This window comes from Scyliorhinus torazame, chromosome 8 (genome assembly GCF_047496885.1).
Source record: "Scyliorhinus torazame isolate Kashiwa2021f chromosome 8, sScyTor2.1, whole genome shotgun sequence".
In the NCBI taxonomy this organism is placed as follows: Eukaryota; Metazoa; Chordata; class Chondrichthyes; order Carcharhiniformes; family Scyliorhinidae; genus Scyliorhinus; species Scyliorhinus torazame.
The window spans coordinates 220,136,114-220,156,228 of record NC_092714.1 but is presented as its reverse complement, the minus strand read 5'-3'; the positions used below and the strand labels follow the sequence as shown (position 1 = coordinate 220,156,228).

The 20,115-nt window shown below is 44.0% G+C and overlaps 1 protein-coding gene across 7 annotated transcripts in view; it reads right to left on the bottom strand.

The window, feature by feature from the left end:
- LOC140428382 (regulator of telomere elongation helicase 1-like) overlaps nt 1-20,115 on the bottom strand; it is a 229,755-nt gene that overhangs the window by 158,966 nt on the left and 50,674 nt on the right. For all 7 annotated transcript variants that reach the window (XR_011948759.1, XM_072514781.1, XM_072514779.1 and 4 more), the window contains exons 13-16: nt 13,432-13,529; nt 12,309-12,364; nt 5,497-5,571; nt 5,046-5,127 (exon numbers count right to left, since the gene is read on the bottom strand). Coding sequence is in view for 6 of the 7 variants with exons in the window: in XM_072514781.1 (XP_072370882.1) it covers nt 5,046-5,127; nt 5,497-5,571; nt 12,309-12,364; nt 13,432-13,529 (311 nt within the window). In the remaining variant the exon portion in view is untranslated. The remainder of the gene's footprint in view (nt 1-5,045; nt 5,128-5,496; nt 5,572-12,308; nt 12,365-13,431; nt 13,530-20,115) is intronic.

Sequence of the window (20,115 nt, the reverse complement as noted above, 5' to 3'; positions counted from 1 at the left end):
CAGCAGTAACCACAGAAGGTGGTAGGCAATGCATTAACATAGCACAGTATTGAGGGGAATTCTGACCATTTTGATACAGCAAATCGCCTGACTGCCCCCGGTAGATTTCATTAAAACGCCCCAGAAATTCCTCTGGGTCTTCATTCTTCTTAGGTTTTAGGTCTAAGATAACAGAAAGATTTATGGGCCTTTGAAATGTGCTATTCAATGCATTTAAGATCTGTGTCCTTCTATCGTCGTCTAACGCATAGGCCTGCTGGAGTGCGGCATGACTAGCATAATTCAGGTGGTTAAGACAAGTGCGGTACTCTGCTGGGGTTAAAATCTGCTGAACTAGGGCCCAGAGGTCCCTTGAATCAGCTTGATAAATTGAGATAGTAGTTCTCAATGAATCCACAAAGGCAGCAGGAGATTTTTTTCTATCTGGGATTGTAGTCATAATAGCCATCATCTCACTGGGTGTCCATGGGAAGTAAACGTCTATTGTGGGGTTTGCAGCCGCCGTCCCTGGATCGGGGTTTCTCATCTTCCTAATCGGTAACTGTCTCCGAATGTCACCAGGGGGCACTCTAGGTATTTCCCCTGGTTGTTCCAAGACTTCAACGTCTCTCCCTGTCACTAGGGGGAGTTCTTTCTCTTCAACCGAAGTTGTTTCAGCTTTCTTTGTTCCCAACTCTTGTGATTTCTCCTTAGTTTGGGGAGACTGAAGTGATATGCTTAATTGTTTCTGGTGAGCTTCAAGCCCCTCTCTTGCTGTCCGAGATCTTGTCCTAGAGCTAACTGGGCTTGTGGGACAAAGTTCCTTTTGCTCTTTCGGTTGTGAAGTTGGTAAAACAGGACCCACACTATCACCCAAAAGGGCTTGAGTTTCTGGCATATTTGAAATCTGGGGAGCAATGGCTGGGTATATATTATTGTACTCTGGTGGTTCTGGAATGAGCGCAGACCATACTATGGGTGCAGACGGAATTTCTACTGACTTTTCCGACTTATTGAATTTTTCTTCTTCCGACAATTCAAGGCCAGCCATTGAACTACGTAGTTCACCTCTTGTGTGACCCGGGTCCTTCTTGTCTCTATTTGCTCTTTTTTTAAATGCACATTCCTTTTTCAAGATTTGTAATGTTTTTAGGTTACCCTGTTCACTAATTGAAATCCCCATTTTAAGTGCATTATCCTGCCAGCTGGACAACATAATCTTATCTTTTTCCTCTTGACAATATTGCCTCCATAATCCAATTAATTCTTTAGTTTTCATACTTTGATTTTTTTTCCATATCAGTCCCTGGATTTTCTTAACCATTTCTAGGTCTTTGGTTCCCCCTAGTGGCCATTCATCTCCCATTTTAGTTCTTAACTGTGCTGACAATTTTCTAAAGTCTTTAGCTTTGTCCGGATACTTATCACATAATATTTGCAGTGGCATGCCTGGATCATTTGTGCTATCCAAGGAATTTCCCATAATCTCAACTAGTCCTTGGAACTGCGTTTTTTCGCCACTACAATCCAAGGAAAATTCTTTAACTTAATCAACTATATTTTTAACACACAGACATATAGAGGTGAACCATTTGTTTCAATTTCAAATGTTACATCTACCCCTCATAACATAACCCAGCCAAATTAACTCTCAATTAAAGTTGAACCATTTATCTTAAATGTTACATCAACAATATAGCCTTCCCCAGCCGAATTAACTCACAATTAAAGTGCTTATCCCCAGACTGACCTGTGATTTCGTCGAGGCGGTCTTTCTGTGCCAACCGCGAGTGACCAGACTAATCAGACGATGAGAAGAGGGGAACAATCAATGCTGGTCGTTTTCCATTTCTACATTGAGGGCCCTTTGTTCCCCGTCCTCCTGTTCATAATCAGTCTAATTCTGATTTCGCAGTTGGAACAGGATCGCCCTGAGAAATCCCGGTTTTCGGCACCAAATGTTGATCTCCTATTTTCTTTCTCTGTCAGTCTGGCCTCAATAAAAGTTGAGACGGATTTGCACGTAAACAGAAGTTATTTATTTAGCTTGCAAGCTTTATCATCTTACAGAATGTAACAGGACGTCCTGCCTCTTACACTCCAGAAAACGACTGAACTAACAGACAAAGGAATCTCTGCAAAATCAGTTCAAATGGTATCAAGTTTCACATACTCGACGGACATAGGTCAGCCTAGGTCCCTCCTGACCTGTTTAATCCATTCTGATTGGCTCACTTCCAATCCCTTTCTCTGGCCCTTATCAATGCATCCTCACTCTTATAGACACACCTCTTCCTGCTTTTTCCATGCGGTCCCAAATTCCTTTGTCCCTAACTAAAAGAATCAAAGTGGCTTATTTCTACATTACATTAACTAGTATCTCTAAAGTAACTATTTTATATCACATTCGTCATACCCCCTCCAAATCGGGATGCGTGCCACGCAGAGTTGAAACCCCGTTTGCATATAATTATCGGTCCCACCCACGAATCTGCATCTCCGACGGGTCGAGTTCCCGACGGCGCGGGCCACGTGTGGTCTCAGCGGTCGTGAGTCTGGCATGGCAGCTGCGGAGAGAGAGAGGCCTTGCGGACAGCGTCCAGCATCGCAACATTCTGCCAAGAGCCGTGCCGCTGGCCGGGGGGGGCTTCTGCCAGGGCTGGGGGAAGAAGAGTGGTGGGTGGTGGCCAGGAGGTGGATTGAGGGGGCAGGGTGGGTGGCTACGCGGTCCAGCACCACTGCCGCCATCTTTTCCGGTGCAAATCGGTGCGTGTGTGGGGGGGGGGGTAGGCGTATGCGCGGCTGCAGCTCGTCAGCCCTGTGCATGTCCAGCAAGGACGCACCGATTCTCCCACTGTTTTTCACGCATTCTATGGGTGTTTCACGTGGCGCCTCTGCTAGCCCCTCACCAGTACCGGAATTGGTGTGGTTAAGGCACCGATTTTAACGCCGTGAAACACCACAGATCCTTCGTTGGCGTTAGCGCTTATTGCAGGAACAGAGAATCCAGCCCAGTATTTTGTAATGTGTTTATTGCTCCTGTACTTTCTGCTGTGAAAAGTGAAAGAACTTAGCTGCTTTTGATGTGGTGAGGATCTGTCAATCGTAGCAAGTGTTTATAAACATTGTGGTTAACAATCAAAGAAGGGTACTTGATGCATTCCAGCATGAAGGGAAAGACAGATCAACAATCAACCAAACAGCTATCTCTGGAGTAATAAAACTATCAATCACTGGCCAATGTAATGTATTGCTGTGTGAAATTGAATGGAAGATTTGCATTTCAAAGGCTGTCAAGGGATTTGAAAACCTTTGAAAGTGTACTTGGCTTTCGAGGAAGCCTCTGACACTTGTGCGGCAACAGATGCGAGGGACGGTTAAGTGAAAATGCAGTGATTTTTCACTCTACTGCATGGACTGCTTTTCAGCTTTCAAGCAGTCGTCTGTTTGTGGGTCTGTTTGGAGGTGTGTCGGTAGGTGTGGGGGGCAGGGGCAGGATTTGCGTTGTGGGGGGTGGAAGAGGCGGATTTCCAATGGACTTTGTAGGGCACCTCAGTTATGCACCAAGCCCCTTGACCCATCACGGGGTCCATCGCGTCAGGGCCATGCTTGGGAAAACTTGCACCAAACTCCAGTGGGAGGATTTCCTGCTTTTCCTGTTGTGGGGGTCGGCACATAATGGGGGTATGTGGTAGTGGGGGGCAGGACGACGACACGTGAGCTTCGAGCCCATGCATCCTGCACATAGCTCGCTGCTGCCGTCGCTGGTGGATCGAAGCATTGGAACGAGATTAGCGCCCAGCAACTATCCAGTTTACCGGTTGACGCTTGATTCTCTGCCGGATGGGGAAATCCACTACCAGAGTAGGCCAATGGAGAATCCACCCCAATGTTTCCCACTTGTGGAGAACACCAAAACTGAGGCCATAAATACAAGACAGCCACCAATAAATTCAATAGAGAATTCAGGAGAAACGTCTGGATCCAAAGAGTGATTAGAATGTGGAACTCACTGTCACACAAGATTAGTCAGGGGCTTGACAGGGTAGGGACTGAGAGGATGTTTCCCCTGGTTGGGAGTCTAGATCACGGGATCACAGTCTCAGGATGGGGGGGGGGGGGCAGAATCATTTAGAATCGAGATGAGGGAAAATTTATTCAGTCAGAGAATTGCAAATCTATGGCATTCTCTGTCGAAGGAGGTTGTTGGTGATCCGTCATGTAGGATATTTAAGATTGAGATAGATAATTTTTTGATCTCTTAGGGAACAAAAATCTATGGGTGCACTGAGGAAAGTGTATTTGAGGTAAAAGATCAGCCATGTTTGCTATGAATGGCAGAGGAGGCCCAGGTCTACTTCCTGCTACAATTTCTTAGGTTCTTGAGTCCTTATGCTCACCTGGAGTAGCTGAGGTATATAACATACATATGTCTATGCAGCTTTCCTTATATGTGAGGAAGAAAGGGTTATATGAAATTGGGTGGAGGCTCAAGTAAAGCATAAACACCAGAATTGACCAGTGCTTCTATGCTGTCAATCCTATGCAAGAGCTGGGCCCGTTTCAGCTATCCGGACTCAATGTTATTCTTCAACTAAAGTGTTGTAATGCAAAGCACTGCAGTGCCACCACTAGGAGGAGGGTGCAATTACAATGTGATGAGTTTGCACACGGTCATTTTATAACAGAAACATCTAAAAAAAATACAGACATAACTATGAACATAAAATAACAACCGAGTTACTTATAATATTGTTCCACTCTTCTGCACTGCGAGGTGACAGTAAAAATGATCTGCCCATCCACAGTAAAGCAGTGTTATATATGCTGACTACTTGGATTATATGAAGGAAAATCTGACACATATTTAGCATCTTCTTGCGTCGGAGAAAAAAATTGACTAATATTGAAACAGACATTTCTGGCAAGTGAGAAAACACGATGGTTACTTTACACACATTAAAAATCCTAGGACCCACAAACAGCAAAAGCATAAATGATTATTTAAATTGATTTTGTTGGGATTATTCTGTTGCCAGTTTAAGCTATTGGGATCAGGTTTGTACCTTGTTTTCTTGTAACTGATGAAGTCCATAAATCAGTTCTCTGTTGCTTCTTCTTCCCACTATTATCTGGGTGCACATGAACCTAGGGGAAAATGAAATGCGGATACTCATAGCAGCAAAAAAAATAAAGAGCTGACAATTATAAAAACACTGGGAAAACTCAGTAATTAGTAACAAAGGTATTTTAAAAAACGGTGGCAGCATTTTAAGTACTTAAGCACATTTCCATGTTGTATGTACAATAGTGGAAGCATGCAGAATAACCACAGTGTAACTCCAGGAATTGGTAAATTTACAGTCTTAACATTCCCAATATACCTCAAGGAAACATGATAAATTTAATTGGCAACTTGAAAAACAACTAAACATTTCAGAAAAGTCAATGAGTTTACTCTTGAGTTATAAGACAGCAGGAACACAATTTTAAAAAAAGATTACATTAAAAAATAACCTTGTAATGCTTGGTCACATTCTGCCCTATGGTATGTGGTGTAGTACCCTCTGGAGGAGTGATGCAGAAAACAATCTGAAAAGAAAGTTGTAACAATAAAATATAGTAATAAATTTACCACCAGCTTCAATACTTTTCTATAATTTGCAATCTGATGTATTTCAACACTTCAGTGCACTGGTTAAGTCAGCTCTTGTGTTGGACCCAAGACTGAAATCTGCTTCTTTTTGGGCCAAATCCTGTTTTATCAGATGGCCTTAGGGCTTTGGCGACCTTTACTTTTGTCACTGCTTAAAGAGTGTTCACTGCTGGACTCTCTCTGTTGCAGTACCTGGTCTGCTTGTGGGAGCTCAGTTTTCTGTTTATCCACTGGGAATTTTCACTCTCTGCTGAACAAGCTCTGATTTGTTCTTGCTAGTTCTCATCCGTTCCCTCGATCCTTACCCCTTCACCATAGTGAAGAATTTCTCTACATCAGTTTTGCCAGATCTTTCATGATCAACAAACCCTTAATAACTATTGAATTTCTTTGACGGGTACTTCATATTTTGTGCATCAGCTCTGCGAGTTGATGCCATTGCCATCTCAGAAACATAGATCGATACTAGGTACTGTCTTCACTTCCCTTTAAGGCACAAGCACTGCCCACAATTACAAGACACATTCTTTTAAAATTGAAAAGGAAATAGTGGGAGGGTCACATGATGTGAGTGCGGAAGCGGCTGAGTTTTCCCGAGCTCCGGCTCATCTTTTAATCCTTCATTTTATCCTGGTGCACATTTCATATTTGCTTTTTGCTCAGTGACAAGGCTTGTCCCTGGAAAATCCTGATGGTGTTTTGCAAAGAGGAGCGGAGATAAATAGCCAAAATCCTTTTGCCCTTGGCGGTGAGTAGGCTAGTAGGACCCAGCTTGAAGTGGCACAGGTGCTTCTGCGAGGGCTCTCGCTTTGGGTGTACAGTGTGCATTGGATGATGGCCGCCATGGAAGATGGTTGTCTTCTTGAGGATCTCGGCTCTGCGGTGCAAGTCATTCGAGCTCACTTTGAAGAATGGGGTGCCTTTAGGGGGGCAGTGGTGGCGCATGAGAGAGTTCTTGCGCTCGATAGAGCACTTTTCCTTGTGAGTGCCCACCTTTGTGTTGGCAGGAGCCTACTGCATGGCATATCATCTATCCTGACGGGTTCGGGAGATGGGGTCTGGGCAAGGTGTGCCCACAAACCTGGTCCCTTGCGAGAAGTGGGAGGCGAGTTCCCGATTGAGTTTGAAAATTGGCTGCCTTGCTTTTAATCTTGATTTGGAGGCTGGGTGCATCAGTTTCGATGGGGCACAACATATCCAATCTTCAAGGCCAACGTCCTTGTATATCGTCCTGTTCTTGATGCTTGTCGTGAGGGGTTGGAGGTGGCCGAGCAGGTAGAGTCATTCTACCGGCCAGGGCCTAGGCTGTGGACCGCCTGGGTGTCGGAGAGGCGGCATGGTGGAAGTAATGTCGGAGAGGCTAGATGGGGACTCATCTTCCGAGGTAGTATGGGCTGAGGTTAGAAACAGGAAAGGAGAGGTCACCCTGTTGGGAGTCTTCTATAGGCCTCCAAATAGTTCTAGGGATGTAGAGGAAAGGATGGCGAGGATGATCCTGGATAAGAGCGAAAGTAACAGGGTAGTTATTATGGGAGACTTTAACTTTCCAAATATTGACTTGAAAAGATATAGTTCGAGTGCATTAGATGGGTCGTTTTTTGTACAGTGTGTGCAGGAGGGTTCCCTGACACAGTTTATTGACAGGCCAACAAAGAGGCGAGGCCACATTGGATTTGGTTTTGGGTAATGAACCAGGCCAGGTGTTGGATTTGGAGGTAGGTGAGCACTTTGGGGACAGTGACCACAATTCGGTGACGTTTACGTTAAGGATGGAAAGGGATAAGTATACACCGCAGGGCAAGAGTTATAGCTGGGGGGGGAAGGGAAATTATGATGCCATTAGACGTGACTTGGGGGGGATAAGGTGGAGAAGTAGGCTGCAAGTGTTGGACACACTGGATAAGTGGAGCTTGTTCAAGGATCAGCTACTGCGTGTTCTTGATAAGTATGTACCGGTCAGGAAGGGAGGAAGGTGCCGAGCGAGGGAACCGTGGTTTACCAAAGAAGTGGAATCTCTTGTTAAGAGGAAGAAGGAGGCCTATGTGAAGATGAGGTGTGAAGTTTCAGTTGGGGCGATGGATAGTTACAAGGTAGCGAGGAAGGATCTAAAGAGAGAGCTAAGACGAGCAAGGAGGGGACATGAGAAGTATTTGGCAGGAAGGATCAAGGAAAACCCAAACACTTTCTATAGGTATGTCAGGAATAAGCGAATGACTAGGGAAAGAGTAGGACCAGTCAAGGACAGGGATGGGAAGTTGTGTGTAGAGTCTGAAGAGATAAGCAAGATACTAAATGAATATTTTTCGTCAGTATTCACTCAGGAAAAAGATAATGTTGTGGAGGAGAATGCTGAGCTCTAGGTAAATAGATTAGATGGCATTGAGGTACGTAGGGAAGAGGTGTTGGCAATTCTGGACAGGCTGAAAATAGATACGTCCCCGGGACCTGATGGGATTTATCCTAGGATTCTCTGGGAGGCCAGGGAAGAGATTGCTGGACCATTGGCTTTGATTTTTATGTCATCATTGGCTACAGGAATAGTTCCAGAGGACTGGAGGATAGCAAATGGTCCCTTTGTTCAAAAAGGGGAGCAGAGACAACCCCGGCAACTATAGACCGGTGAGCCTCACGTCTGTAGTGGGTAAAGTCTTGGAGGGGATTATAAGAGACAAGATTTATAATCATCTAGATAGGAATAATATGATCAGGGATAGTCAGCATGGCTTTGTGAAGGGGAGGTCATGCCTCACAAACCTTATCGAGTTCTTTGAGAAGGTGACTGAACAGGTAGACGAGGGTAGAGCAGTTGATGTGGTGTATATGGATTTCAGCAAAGCGTTTGATAAGGTTCCCCACGGTAGGCTATTGCAGAAAATACAGAGGCTGGGGATTGAGGGTGATTTAGAGATGTGGATCAGAAATTGGCTAGCTGAAAGAAGACAAAGAGGGTGGTGGTTGATGGGAAATGTTCAGAATGGAGTTCAGTCACAAGTGGAGTACCACAAGGATCTGTTCTGGGGCCGTTGCTGTTTGTCATTTTTATCAATGACCTAGAGGAAGGCGCAGAAGGGTGGGTGAGTAAATTTGCAGACGATACTAAAGTCGGTGGTGTTGTCGATAGTGTGGAAGGATGTAGCAGGTTACAGAGGGATATAGATAAGCTGCAGAGCTGGGCTGAGAGGTGGCAAATGGAGTTTAATGTAGAGAAGTGTGAGGTGATTCACTTTGGAAGGAATAACAGGAATGTGGAATATTTGGCTAATGGTAAAGTTCTTGAAAGTGTGGATGAGCAGAGGGATCTAGGTGTCCATGTACATAGATCCCTGAAAGTTGCCACCCAGGTTGATAGGGTTGTGAAAAGGCCTATGGAGTGTTGGCCTTTATTGGTAGAGGGATTGAGTTCCGGAGTCAGGGGGTCATGTTGCAGCTGTACAGAACTCTGGTACGGCCGCATTTGGAGTATTGCATACAGTTCTGGTCACCGCATTATAGGAAGGACGTGGAGGCTTTGGAGCGGGTGCAGAGGAGATTTACCAGGATGTTGCCTGGTATGGAGGGAAAATCTTATGAGGAAAGGCTGATGGACTTGAGGTTGTTTTCGTTAGAGAGAAGAAGGTTAAGAGGAGACTTAATAGAGGCATACAAAATGATCAGGGGGTTGGATAGGGTGGACAGTGAGAGCCTTCTCCCGCGGATGGAAATGGCTGGCACGAGGGGACATAGCTTTAAACTGAGGGGTAATAGATATAGGACAGAGGTCAGAGGTAGGTTCTTTACGCAAAGAGTAGTGAGGCCGTGGAATGCCCTACTTGCTACAGTAGTGAACTCGCCAACATTGAGGGCATTTAAAAGTTTATTGGATAAACATATGGATGATAATGGTATAGTGTAGGTTAGATGGCTTTTGTTTCGGTGCAACATCGTGGGCCGAAGGGCCTGTACTGCGCTGTATTGTTCTATGTTCTATGTAATGGCGCCTCGTTCTTCGATTGTTGGAATCCTTGAAGAAACCTTGAAGAGTGCTTGCAGATCATATCTTATACTTTTCTTTCTCATGCAACATGAACGATGTCTTTATTCTGCAATTGTTCTATAATCCTGGACGTTACTCCATGGTAATCATGTTGTTATTTGTTTGTTTTCTTATCCTGCAAGGGGGTACGAGATATGAGTATGAGGCAGATTATCATCGATTATCCTTTTCTAGCAAAATCATATTGAGTCGATTCTGTTATCTGCTAAAAGTGATGCCCTGATTTCTGCCTGCATTGGAAAGCAAAGTTCGTTAGTGCAGGAAATGTGAATAAATGCGGCCTCTGCGCTACCAGCACTGGGAAACACCCAGCTAAACGCACCCGACACAGAACTCCTTTTCATTTCCATTAAATCATGCCCATTGTTGCTGGTCCTCCCTGCACAATTGTACGGAATGATGTTGGTTCTACCCTGGGCCTGGGATTGGGGTTAAGTTGCGTTGTGTGGCTTGTATGTAACTCCCCTTAGTACTGGGGTTTGTGCGTATTTTCTTTGGTTTTTATAATGGTGGATATGATGAATCCGTCCTTGGCTCCTACGTGGATACAGATGGGTCTGGTTACCCAAAGAGAGGTGGTGGTAGATCGTTGATACCTTCGGTGCTGATTCATGTTGGCGCGTACTCTTAACATGGCACGGAAAAGTTATCCTGATTCCTGCTGATAGATACGGCCTTGTGCGGCATGGGAGGGTGTGCAACATTTTGCCATGTTTATATGGCCTCATCCCATTTCTCCCTCAGTCTGTGATGGGGCTACACAGGTACCTAGTTATGTCTAATGATTTCATCAAGCCAGTTGTGATGCTGTTTTCCTTTCCCTCTCTGTACTCATTTATGCCGAGCCATTTATTTTTCTCCTTGCCTACCGTGATGTATTGTTTTGTCATTTTATTGCGTTACTCTCGAAAATGTAAAACCTTAATAAACATGCTTTTTTTTTTTTATAAACGGAAGGAGTGACAATACTTGGGACAAGACTTTCTCTTCCTCCCCCATCCTATGCTGGAAAAGCAACAGGAAACGAAACACCCTTCAGGGGACAAATTAAAAAGAGAACCTGCTGTTATTCCCAAGAGCTCAAAACCTTGGCCATGAAGAAAACAGATGGGAGTGCAATCTGGTTAATCGCACACAATTCACACCCATGGCAATTAGAGCTGTATATTGAAAATATTCCATTTACTTTGCTGTCAACTTACATTGGTTCCGATGACATCAGCAGCAATTTAAAAATAACAGTTTCACAGGCAATTTTGTAATCAAAAGCGAACTGCTGACAACAATCCTGTTAGCTTATGTGATCTTCTCACAAAATAGCCAACCTATCCATACGGTCAGTGGATAATCTAAGTTAGTGCCTCAACATAACCAAATCGTCCTTCCAAGTTGAAGAAAATTAGTTTTAATAGCTAACTGTTACAATATTATTACGCAGCTAAACCACAACATACTACCATTATCTGCTTCTTCTACAGGCAGCAAAGCTTTGGATAAACTGACATTTATGGAGGATGGAAGAAGCAAGGTGTTGCATGATGTTGGTTAGAGGTCGGTAGGTCTGAAGAAATCTTCATAGTCATACATAAGTTAACCAAAGTCTTTATTGAGTACGAGAACCATTTCCAAGAATATAGTAAAGGGTACAAGCCGGAAGCATTTCCACGCTTGGTTCTCCACATCTCTGTCCAACACCACACTGTCCCTGGGTGTGAATCATGTGCTCTCTTACATCACGGTGGGCGGAACGGTACTCAGTCCCGCATTACCACCATATGTGCCAGGCCCTTATTCTACAGGAGGCAGGCCACGAGAGCACTGGAATTAGTCAGAAGGTGACAAAGGTAGAGACGTGGATTCTAACAGCAAAATAGCTAAGGCAGGGACAGAGACAACCGATATTACGGAGGCAGTCTTTGTTATGGACATAGGGTAGGAAGCTCACATCAGGTCAAAGAGGGTGCTGAGGTTCTGAACAAAGCTTTAACCGGAGATAGTGAACAGGGAACCAGCCAATATTTGGCACTCCTCCCACATTCATGGAATTCATCCAGCACAAGGTTGCGGGTGGTGGAAGATGGGCACTGGGGCGGGTGAGGATGCTGAGAAAGGCAATTCAGATCAGCAGAACAACAATAATTAAAAGTATTGCAAAGCCAACCAGTGGGGGGCAGCAAATATATTCACAGCATCATCTGAACAAAATGAAAATCGCTTATTGTCACAAGGAGGCTTCAAATGAAGTTACTGTGAAAAGCCCCTAGTCGCCACATTCCGGCGTCTGTTCGGGGAGGCTGGTACGGGATCTGTAGGTGCCTTATCACATTAGCTTCGCAATTCCGGAAACGCTCACTACTTCTAACATGTGACAGGTGAATGCTCCAAACCTCTGTGTACACATGGATCTTTATGTTTCAGACTACGTCTCATTTCCATAATCAACTTTAGGTTTATTTCGTAAACTGAATGATCATCATTCTCTGTACGCTCACTTCAAATTAACAGCAGGCCTAATTATGCTTCTACAATGAGTGCAAACCAATTTTAAAAAGGAAATGATTATTTTTGATCAAGTTATTAAAGAAACAGACCCAATTTTACTCCCGGTTTAGAGGATCACAATTTGAGATGGCATCTTACCTCAAGAATGTCAGCTACTTTCTGTAGCCCACTTGTATTGGTGAATATTCCACTGCCTAAAGATATGTAAATAAAGAATTCAGTTTAACCTCAAGCTCCAATTATCTTGGTGTGTTGATTAACAACTTACTTGACAAGTGTTTGGAGGGGGTGTATGGACATGATCGGAGTGTCCTCACTGAGTGTTTTTAAGACAAAGATAGATAGGTTCGTGATTAATAAGGGGATCAAGGGTTATGGGGAGTAGGCAGGAGAATGGGAATGAGAAAATATCAGCCATGATTGAATGGCGGAGCATATTCGATAGACTGAGTGGCCTAATTCTGCTTCTATGTCTTATGGTCTTATGAATTCAAGATCTGAAAGACATTGCGAGCACAGAACTAATCACACACAATGAACACCTTGGTCGCTTTCCATTTTTAAACTACACTCTCCCAAGTGAAGGTGATTCATCGCAATTATATTTCCATTGTCCAAACTGAGCAAAGCACATGAACTGAGAATGTTCATGTTATTAGAAACATTCAGGATTATTATAACTTAATTAATGTTTACATCGGAAGTACCTGCACAAATTCATTTGAATCATTCGTACAGGTAATTTTCTTGTGGTGCTATTAAATGGTAGATATTTGAAAGTCCATCTTAGTCCCCTTGGAGTCTCATTGTGGAGGGGATAGCTGGATTTTCAACACAGTTATTCACTAGTTCACTCCTCCGAACATAATCCACAATGTGCAGGTTTGGTGGATTGGCCATGCTAAAATTGACCCTTAGTATCCAGGAATGTGCAGTTGAGGTGGGGTTACGGGGATAGGACAGGGGAGTGGGCCTAGGTAGTGTGCTATTTCAGAGGGTCAGTGCAGACTCAATGGGCCGAATGGCCTAAGGCTGCACTGTAAGGGCTTTATGATAATCAATGAAAATTTTTGGCAGATTCGATGTAGACTGCACAACAAAAATATTCAAATAAATGTATATACACTACAGTGTTTTTCTTGTATTACCCAATAAATGATAGATGCTTCATGAAGTAGCCATAAGAAAATATCAATTCAAAATTCTGTACCTCTGCAAGAGATGCAGCAAATTGAAAAGACAAACAATATCAAATACTTACGCTCTGACAGAGCACTCAAGATCTGTTCCAGTGCTTCTAAAATTGCAGACTTATTTTGGAAAGTAATCTGAGCTTGTGCAAACAATTCAAAGATGAAACTGGAAAAGAAGATCACATCATATTAAAAGAAATCGAATAATTAATACCTGAAAGACCAGGAAATATTTTAAATAACCACAGAACGTGCTGTTAGTCAGCAGGTCATGCAGCACCTGCGGAGAAAAAGCTAAATGTTTCAGGTTGATGATCTTTCACTCTGACGGAGGGTCATCAACCTGAAATATTAACTCTACTTCTCTCCTCAGATGCTGCATGACCTCCCATGTACTTCCAGCACATTCTGGTTTTATTTCAGCCTTCCAGAATTTGCAGTTTATTTGCTTTTGTATTAGGAACTGTCTTAATTTCTTATTGAAATAACCCACAAGTTCAAGTTTTTAAACAGATTAAGCTTTGCTACTTCTTTAGCCTTCATGACCAGAGATTGAATTATTAATAATAATCTTTATTATATGCAATAATGGGACAAGCTCCAGGTCATCAGCAGGAAACTACACCCCAGTCATGTGTCTGGTCAAACATTGATCATCAATTACCAAATCCCAGGAATGAAATAGCTGAATCTATCAAATTCTTATTAGCTAACATTTCGTGGGAACCTAAAGGGTGACATTATTTTCTGAAATATTGGTCCTGTGAGTAGAGAACTTCAATATATTAAGCTCTATTGCTGGTTACAAAGTCACAGTACACAAAGAATTTTACGGCACAGGAAAACGTTGTTCAGCCCAACGTGTCTATCTTTGATATTTATACGTCACACCATTGCAATAAAAAGGGGGCAGATGCTCATGTCATTAATGGCACTTTCTGGGCACCTGTCCCACAGGAGCCATATGAAACAGCACCTTGCAGCTGTGTCAGGTGGCTGGTCAATTCAGCCAAGGAATTCTAAAATAAATACTGCATTGTCTTTGCTACTGTTCAGAAAGCAGGATTTGGCACCAACATCCAAGCTCATTTAGGAGAAAGGCTAATCTTGTCCTTGTGCGACATGAAGATAGTAACGCACAAAAAACCCCTCATCTCCCATTTAGAGTTTTCCCAACCAAAAAAAAGCCTCAACCCCATCCACCAAGGTTGAGGAATTTTCTTTACTTCGAGGGTGGTGAGAATGTAGGACATGCATACTTGTTGAGGTGAATTGCATAAATGCATTTGAGGGGAACTTAGATAAGTCCGGGAGAGAAAGGAACACAAGGAATATTGATAGTGATATGAAGAGGATGCTGATATGATGCATAAATACCAACAGACATGTTGGGCTAGAGTGCCTGTATCTGGACTGTAAAACCCATTGAAATTCTTTATGTACTGCAACTTCACAAGTATCAATAGTGCTACATATATTAAGGTTCTCAACCCAGGAGAGAGAGTATTGCAGAATGTAATATGGCAATGTTAGCTTATAAGAATTGGAAAGTTTCAATGACTTCATCACCATGTCCAACAAGCAATGACCATGTCCAACAAGCAAAAGCCTTTGATGTGCAATGGCATTACAATCGTTGAATTCTCCAATATTAAGGTAAAGTCGCCAGTCGCCATCGTCCCAGATGACCATAGGCTGGGGGGGTAAGGTCAAGAAGGCGCGCCTTCGTGAAAAACCTTAAGCCAGTACGGGAATTGAACCCACACTGCTGGCCTTGCTCTGCATCATAAACCAGCCGTCTAGTCAAATGAGCTAAACCATATCGCTGGACCAAAATCTGGGAACTTCCTTCCTAATAACACTGTGCACGTACCTACACCAGATGGACTGCATTCGTTCACCACCACTTAGGGCATGTAGGGATGGGCAACAAATGTTGGCCTTGTCAAGGTCATGCACACCCAATGAAAGAATAAGAACACTTCTGAGGCAAAAGGTCTAGCAGAATGTTTGAAATAAGGACAAGTGCACATGCCTTGCCATCCCTGTAGATTCTAACCAACTTTGGAAACTACGAGATAAATTTTCTGTACCTGCAGCAGAAACTAGCAGAAATCAATCAGCAGCTAAAATGAAAGTAGCTGATGACCTCTTTGAATGGCATTGGTAGGGGAGGGAATGGGTGGCATTCCTCCTGTTGAGTTAATGTTTAGCTGTGCAAGATTAAAAAGATGGCATTACATGGAGCATTGGGCTCCCAAACAGCAGCACTAACAACAAATCAGTGCAACATGCTGATTGGGGTCATGATTTGCTACTCTGTGAGTGATGTGAACGCTCCCTGTGCACATGCTCACGTTCACAATAAAACAGCACCAGATGTTTATCTGCAGACACTATTTTGGAGGTAAAGTGCCAGCCAAACTGACACTCGATATCAAGTCCACTAACCGAAGAGAAAACAAAACTTAGAACCCAAGAGATATGGGGCGAAATTCTCCGGTATCGGCGCGATGTCCGCCGACTGGCGCCCAAAACGGCGCAAATCGGTCGGGCATCACGCCGCCCCAAAGGTGCGGAATGCTCCACATCTTTAGGGGCTGAGCCCCAACCTTAAGGGGCTAGGCCGGCGGCGGACGAATTTCCGCCCCGCCAGCTGGCGGAAAATGCTTTTGGTGCCCCGCCAGCTGGCGCGGAAATGACATCTCCGGGCGGCGCATGCGTGGGAGCGCTAGCAGCCCGCGCCGCCTTGTCCCGCCGGTAAGGTAGGTGGTTTAATCTACGCCGGCGGGACAGGCATTTTAGCGGCGGGACTTCGGCCCATCCGGGCCGGAGAATCGCGGGGGGGGGGGGGGATTCACGCCAGTGCTGGAGAATTCGGCGACCGGCGTGGGCGGGATTCACGCCAGCCCCCCGCGATTATCTGACCCGGCAGGGGGTCGGAGAATCTCGCCCATGATACCAAGTTAAGAGCTGCTTACAACCAGGAACCATTTGACATTACAGCTGTTAACAAAACAACAAGTCAGAAAAACAGGATGCTCTGCACAATTCCAGTTAACATCTTGCTTTATCATAAAAAGAAGTCATCCAGAATATCAAACTTATGTTTGACAATTTGGATTCACTGATTAGAATTGCAAATTTATGATTACCTCGTACATATGGGGAGGGAAGGTGGCCAGAATTAAAAAGGTGCTACTACAGAGGGGAAGGCAGGGTTTGGGTCTTCCGAACCTGATGTAATATTACTGGGCTGCAAATGTGGAGAAGGTACGGAGCTGGGTCAGAGGGGTTGACTACCAATGGGTCAGAATGGAGGAGAGTTTGGGTAGGGGGTCGGGATTGAAGGCGCTAGCGACAGCACCGCCCCCGATGGCCCCAGGGAGATACTCGGAGTCCGGTAGTAATAGCTTCGTTGAGAATTTGGAGGCAGTTTCGACAGCACTTCGGGTTGGGGGCAGGGTCAAGGGAAATGCCGATTCGCGGGAATCATAGATTTGAGCCAGGGAAGTGGGATGGAAATTTTCAGAGATGGGAGGAGAAAGAAATTAGGACACAAAAAGATTTATTTCTTGGGGGTCATTTTGCGGGATTAAAGGAGCTGGGAGCGAAGTATGGGCTGGAGCAGGGGGAAATATTTAGATACATGCAGGTTTGAGACTTTCCAGAAAGGAGATAGAGCTTCCCAGTAGTACCGGCTTCCACATTGCTGGAGGAGGTGCTGACGACAGGGGGATTGGAGAAGGGGTTTTATCGACGGTTTACGGGGCTATTTTGGAGGAGAAGGCGCCGCTAGAAGGGATCAAGGCAAAGTAGGAGGAAGAGTTGGGAGAGGGTATGGAGGAGGGGTTCTGGTGTGAGATGCTCCGGAGGGTGAACGTCTCCACCTCGTGTGCGAGGTTGGGGCTGACACAGCTGAAGGTGGTGTATAGAGCGCACCTTACAAGGACGAGGATGAGTCGGCTCTTTGAGGGAGTAGAAGATGTGTGTGAACGTTGTGGTGGGGGGGGGCGCCAACCACGTTCATATGTTTTGGTCCTGTCCAAAGCTGGAGGATTACTGGAAGGAGGTGGTCAGGGTAATCTCTAAAGTGGTGCACGTAAAACTGGACCCGGGCCCTCGGGAGGCCATATTCGGGGTGTCAGACCAGCCGGGGTTGGAAACGGGCGCAGAGGCAGATGTTGTAGCCTTCACCTTGTTGATCGGACAAAGGCAGATCCTGTTAGGTTGGAGATCAACCTCTCCCCCCTGTGCCCTGGCGTGGCGGGGGGGACCTGCTGGAATTCTTAAAGCTTGAAAAGGTCAAATTTGAACTGAGGGGAAGGATGGAGGGGTTCTACAATTCCTGGGCGTTATTCATTATGCACTTTCGAGAATTGGATTACATCGAACATTAGGGGGGACTGGGAGGGTTGAGGGGAGGGGTCTGCATGTGTTAATGGTGACTACGGGTGATTCCTTTTTGTCATTTGTTTATGTCAACATGCGGGCCAATGTTCGGGGTTTGGTGGGAGGATGGGATCGTTGTTATCGATATGGGGATTGACATTACATCCGTTACTTACTGATTATTGTTGGGTGTAAATTTGGGAGAAAATGTGAAAAAGGAGAATAAAAAATATTTTTTTTAAAAAAGAAATTTACCTGTATAGAGACTACATTAATTTCCCACTCCAAAAAGGTAGTAAATATTGCATTTCTTCTAACTTTTTCTGATTAAAAGCAATTGGAAGATTCTAAATTGGAATGGCTCAAGACTACCTGTTCAGAATAAAACTGGTTTTCTCCCTGCAGTTGTTATTTTTATAGGCCCAGAACAGATGCACTGCTGCAAGTAAGCAATTTGTACATGGCCACGGCAATTAGTGTTGTTCTGTGCAAAACAGATCAGACAGAAGGGCAATAACTAGGAAAAGCTAAATTGCTCAGCATTCTGTAAATGTTATTGGTGAGTCCAACAATTTGTTTCCTTAAATCTTAAGACTTACTTTGTGCTTGGAAACGCTGTACATTAATTAACAAATGCCCTACTTTCCCACAGAATAGTGAACCTCTGAAAAAGACAAATGACTGCTGTGGCGAACACGGATTTACTGTCTCCTTTCAAACCAGAGCAAGGTCTGTTTCTGGCTGGGGCTGAGATTATCTCATGTAAAAGGTAGATACTTCAGGGAATTCAGAGCCAGAGTGCTCTCCTTGACTCGCCTTGATAGCCTCAGGGAGTCAGAAGAGCAATCTTCCAGATTTTCTTTCCTTTAATGGGCCTGAATTTTTAATCTTTTCTTGGCTCTCCCAGGAGACTACATAGATTTCAGTTGGGGTGGGACGTGTTTATATTGTGATTTATAAGGCACTGCAGTTGCGTGGGACAGGCTGGGTGACCAGTGAGTCTTTTCATGTTAGTCATTTTTTTGTATGTTTGTTTTTCCAATTAAGGGGTAATTCAGCATTGCCAATCCACCTACCCTGCACATCTTTGGGTTGTGGGGGTCAGACCCACACAGACACGGTGGAGATTTTTTTGTATGTTTTTTTTTAAATCTCCCAAAAAGAGACAGAGGGGAGATGAATAGGTCAATTTAGTCATGGATGCTTTCAACATTGACCATAATTACAGCAATTTGAGAAATTAACCCTGCAGACCATTCCATATTAATTATGCAGTCAAAACACACTACAGGCTCACATCACAATGATATGTGGTTGCTTTTCTGGCATTTTGTCAATAGAAAGACGATTGACAACTAGTGGAAGATAATTTACTTGTCCCAGATAAATTATGTCACTGGTATTACACCAATGCATTACATCAAGTGACAAATTGCACTCTTCCTTAGACCTTGTGCCTTTCACATCCAGAGTGTGGGGACTGGGGGAGTACATCCAAGGTAAATTTTCCAAAGATCAAAATGGAATAGAGCTAGAAGTGAAGCCGTTTACGCTGGAAGATGGCGCAACCAATGGAGATTACGCTGCTTAGCGCAACTATACATTTCTCCAGTTTCACTTGAACTTCTGAACTCAAAGCCCATCAGCGCCCTTCTGTAGTGATTTACAAGTTGTTTTATGAGGTCTGTCCAATGGACATAAGTGAGAGATAATGGGAAAAAATAATGAACACTATTTTCTGTTATACTGATATTAAAGGAAAATAGAACCTGACAGTAAATAGTACAGATAAATCTTAATCAGATTATTTTCCTGCTACTTATTCATTTCCTTTAAATGTTTTTAAAAAATGATGTTGCCAGTTTCTTCTTAGATTTTCTTCCTACATTTTGTAATCATCCATTTGCTGCAGCATTAAATAAATCAGAGGGGAAGGATGCAAGACAAGCAGAGTGCAAACGTGCTTTGTGATTAATAATGCCATCTGTCTCCTACTGCTCCATGGCACCATACACTTTTGCTCCAAAGCAAATGTTGACGGTTGTCACCTTATGTCCAACCTAAAATCAAACCAAGCAGGTCAGATATCTGGCAACTAGCTCTCAATAGTTGGAGGGTTAACTACTACTGGTCTCTTTAATATGACTGAACTGGTCCCCATTACTTGTTGTGAATGGGGGAGGGAGGTGTTGATTTTTTTGTTTTTTTTTATATGGGGAGGAGGGGTTGGTGATTGGGGTGTTGTGTTTTTGTTGATATGTATAAAATGGAAAAAGTTTGAATTAAGATATTTTAAAATATGGCTGAATTATTGACTTGAACTTCTCAATATGAAACACAATACAAATTCTGCCCACCTT